Source organism: Chaetomium fimeti (assembly GCF_033439085.1).
Source record: "Chaetomium fimeti strain CBS 168.71 chromosome Unknown B0H64scaffold_2, whole genome shotgun sequence".
Classification (NCBI taxonomy): Eukaryota; Fungi; Ascomycota; class Sordariomycetes; order Sordariales; family Chaetomiaceae; genus Chaetomium; species Chaetomium fimeti.
This window is the reverse complement of record NW_026944330.1, coordinates 3,129,157-3,131,764: the sequence shown is the minus strand read 5'-3', so window position 1 is coordinate 3,131,764 and position 2,608 is coordinate 3,129,157. Positions and strand designations below refer to the sequence as shown.

The 2,608-nt window shown below is 56.2% G+C and overlaps 1 protein-coding gene across 1 annotated transcript; it reads right to left on the bottom strand.

The window, feature by feature from the left end:
- Positions 1 to 440: 440 nt before the first annotated feature.
- Positions 441 to 1,972, bottom strand: B0H64DRAFT_93091 (ICE2-domain-containing protein). Its single transcript, XM_062808980.1, has 2 exons — positions 1,310 to 1,972; positions 441 to 1,260 (listed from the first exon to the last, which is right to left on the bottom strand). The coding sequence occupies exons 1-2, from the start codon at positions 1,829 to 1,831 to the stop codon at positions 472 to 474; spliced, it is 1,311 nt and encodes a 436-aa protein (XP_062662656.1). The 5' UTR covers positions 1,832 to 1,972; the 3' UTR covers positions 441 to 471.
- Between the last annotated feature and the right edge of the window lie 636 nt (positions 1,973 to 2,608).

Genomic DNA, 2,608 nt, shown 5'->3' with positions numbered 1-2,608 from the left:
ACCCTTTTTGCTCCCGTCCTATCCCGTATCTCTGATGCAGCTAAGACAAAGGGAATGCAAAAGCAAGAAATAAAAGAAGAGAAAAAAACAAAACGTAATAGATCCACCAGGCCGCTAACAAGACTCGTTGATGCGGCATCATTCGTCGAGGACCGTTCTTGATTCCGTCCACCTTGTTATTCCTCCATCAGTTTGTTTCCGTCCCCGTACCTCCTTTCTTTCCTTCCCCCCTCCTTCCGAAATGGCTATCCCGGCCGAGTGCGGGCGTAGCTCTGGGTATCATTCCCTCCATATTCTCGTCATCTTTCCGCTTGGTGCTCCCGTTGCCATTTCCACCACCGGTTCCACTCATCGTAATGCGGTGCGGCCACCGCTTCGTATGCGAGACTTATTCGGGCGTCCAAGTTGACAGCGCTGGTAGTAATTTCGTAGCAGACCTATGCTCGAGGATCTGCAGAATCCATGCCCTTCCTAGTCGGTTTTCCAATGCGTTCCTCCGTCCCCGTCCCCTCCGAGGTACAACTCGACAGCATACAGCCCCATGGTTGCGGCAATGTTGACCCATCGCCAGGTGCTGCCACCGGCATCGCCCGCCCGCAGTGTCCACCCGGCATCGTCGCCACTGGAGACGCTGAAATGCTGCAGAAGAAGGCTAGTGTAGACGGCAATGAGCATGGAGGGGGAAAACCAGCTGAGGAACCCAATCAGGCGGTTCGCCCCCTCCGTGTCCTCCAGCGTCGGTTCCTCCATGATCGCCGTTGCGCCCAACTCCCTCACGGCCGGTATGATCCGCGTGGCGCAATAGAATACAATGATACGGTACGTTAGCGAGATGATGACGCTGGGCGTTATGGTCTGGAATGCGGCGTAGAGGAACTGGAATGATGAGCTCACGGCCGTGGGTAGGCTGCTCAGCATATGCATCAGTGTCGAGTACGAGGCCATGATAATCGGGGGTAACGGCGGGAAGTCGGGCTGCGCCGCGGCTGCCTGCTCTGCCGCGGCTGCAGCCTCGGCCGACGGTTGGTAATCGGTAAAGATCTGGTAGACGCAGAGGACGGCGTAGGCGAATAGCAGGGAGGATTCTACGGGATTTCCGCGTCCGCTGGCGATGCCGAAAGCGCACAGGAAGGCGGCTGATGTCATGGCGACCCCGATAAGAGTGGCATCCAGGTTGCTGACTTGCGGGAAGGAAATTACACGCCACAAGAAATAGACGGCGCTTGAAATGATGGAACCGGAGAAGACGAGGAGGATGATCTGCAGTTCATTTAGTAACGGGCCTTGCCTCTAGGACCGGCGTACTCACCACCCATGTGTCACTCCTCCCGCGGTTGACGAGCCACCTTGTAATCTGGCCGGCGGCCTGGATGACCAGCAGGCTGCAGAAGCCCTCAAGCAGCTGGAAAACAGGGCTCGAATAGCTCAGGGTGTTGTCCCATGCGCCTAGTGCCACCGTTTCGATAAATCCCTCCTGGCCAAAAAACCACTGCTTCCAGGTCTTATGGTGTGTCGATGTAATTTGGGAGAACGTTCGCGCTACCCAGCCGGTGCTCTCGGCATCGACCGAGAAGCGGTTCAGCGACCAAATCAACAGCGTCGGGATGACTACCCATTGTGACAGACCGACCAGATTCCTGAAGAACCACCGTACGCGCGACTTTTCTGGTGTTAACAGCTTTGCGATGCTGTAGAAGAAGTAGAACAAGAAGAGCGCCAGCGAGTAGGCTAGCCCGGCATCGCGGCCCCCGACGTCAAAGGCGATGGGTATTGAGAGGACGATGCTGAGTAGGAAGATAGCGCTCGAGCACGCGCTAATGAACCACCACATCGTAGCGGTGACCGATTGTGACGCCCGGGAACCGGAGCCAACGGCGAGGGATATGTTTTCGTCGACGTTCGGTCGTGGTAGACAGTCGCGGGGTGCTCGTGACAAGCGGGCTCGGCACTGTGCGCCCACTTGTTGAAGGGGTGGGGTAGAAATTGGAAGGCGAGAACGATCGAGCAGCCGAGGTGTAGTTATACTACAGCAACAAGCTCCCACGATCGGCCGACGGTGTTCGCCGTCTCGTCAACGTAGGCGGTGAATGCGATGGCGCGATACAGTTCGCGGCTTAAGCGGTGGTCGAAAGAATCGATTCGTCAATGGTCTGGGGTATCGGTCTGTGGCCCATTTGGTTCCCAATGTTTCGCATGAATGGTGGGGAGCTGGCGGCCGGCGGTTTGGAGTGACGCCGTCGTCGAGATATAGCACTGAAAATTCGTAAAGCTTGTCGTTTCTTTGGACCTTTTTTCAAGAAGGTTTCTCTGAGAGTTTTCCTTGTCCACCGTGTCCAAAAAAAGAAGCGTGCCCTGCGCCAAAATTTAGAGTGTCCACTGTTATCTGCACGTGTGTCCAGTCGCAGCTGCAGCTCAGGTCGACCCCGGCATTGACTGCATCGTCCGATCTGATGGCTGGACCTGTCCCGGCAAACGATCTCTGAGCATGGCCACGCGAATCGAAGATGGAGATCTGGTTCCCGGGCGTTGGAGGAAGAGGCTGCTGTTGGCGTGTCGCATGTGCCGGAATCTTGTTGGAAATGATTGACGCAAGACTCGGGAATGCAGC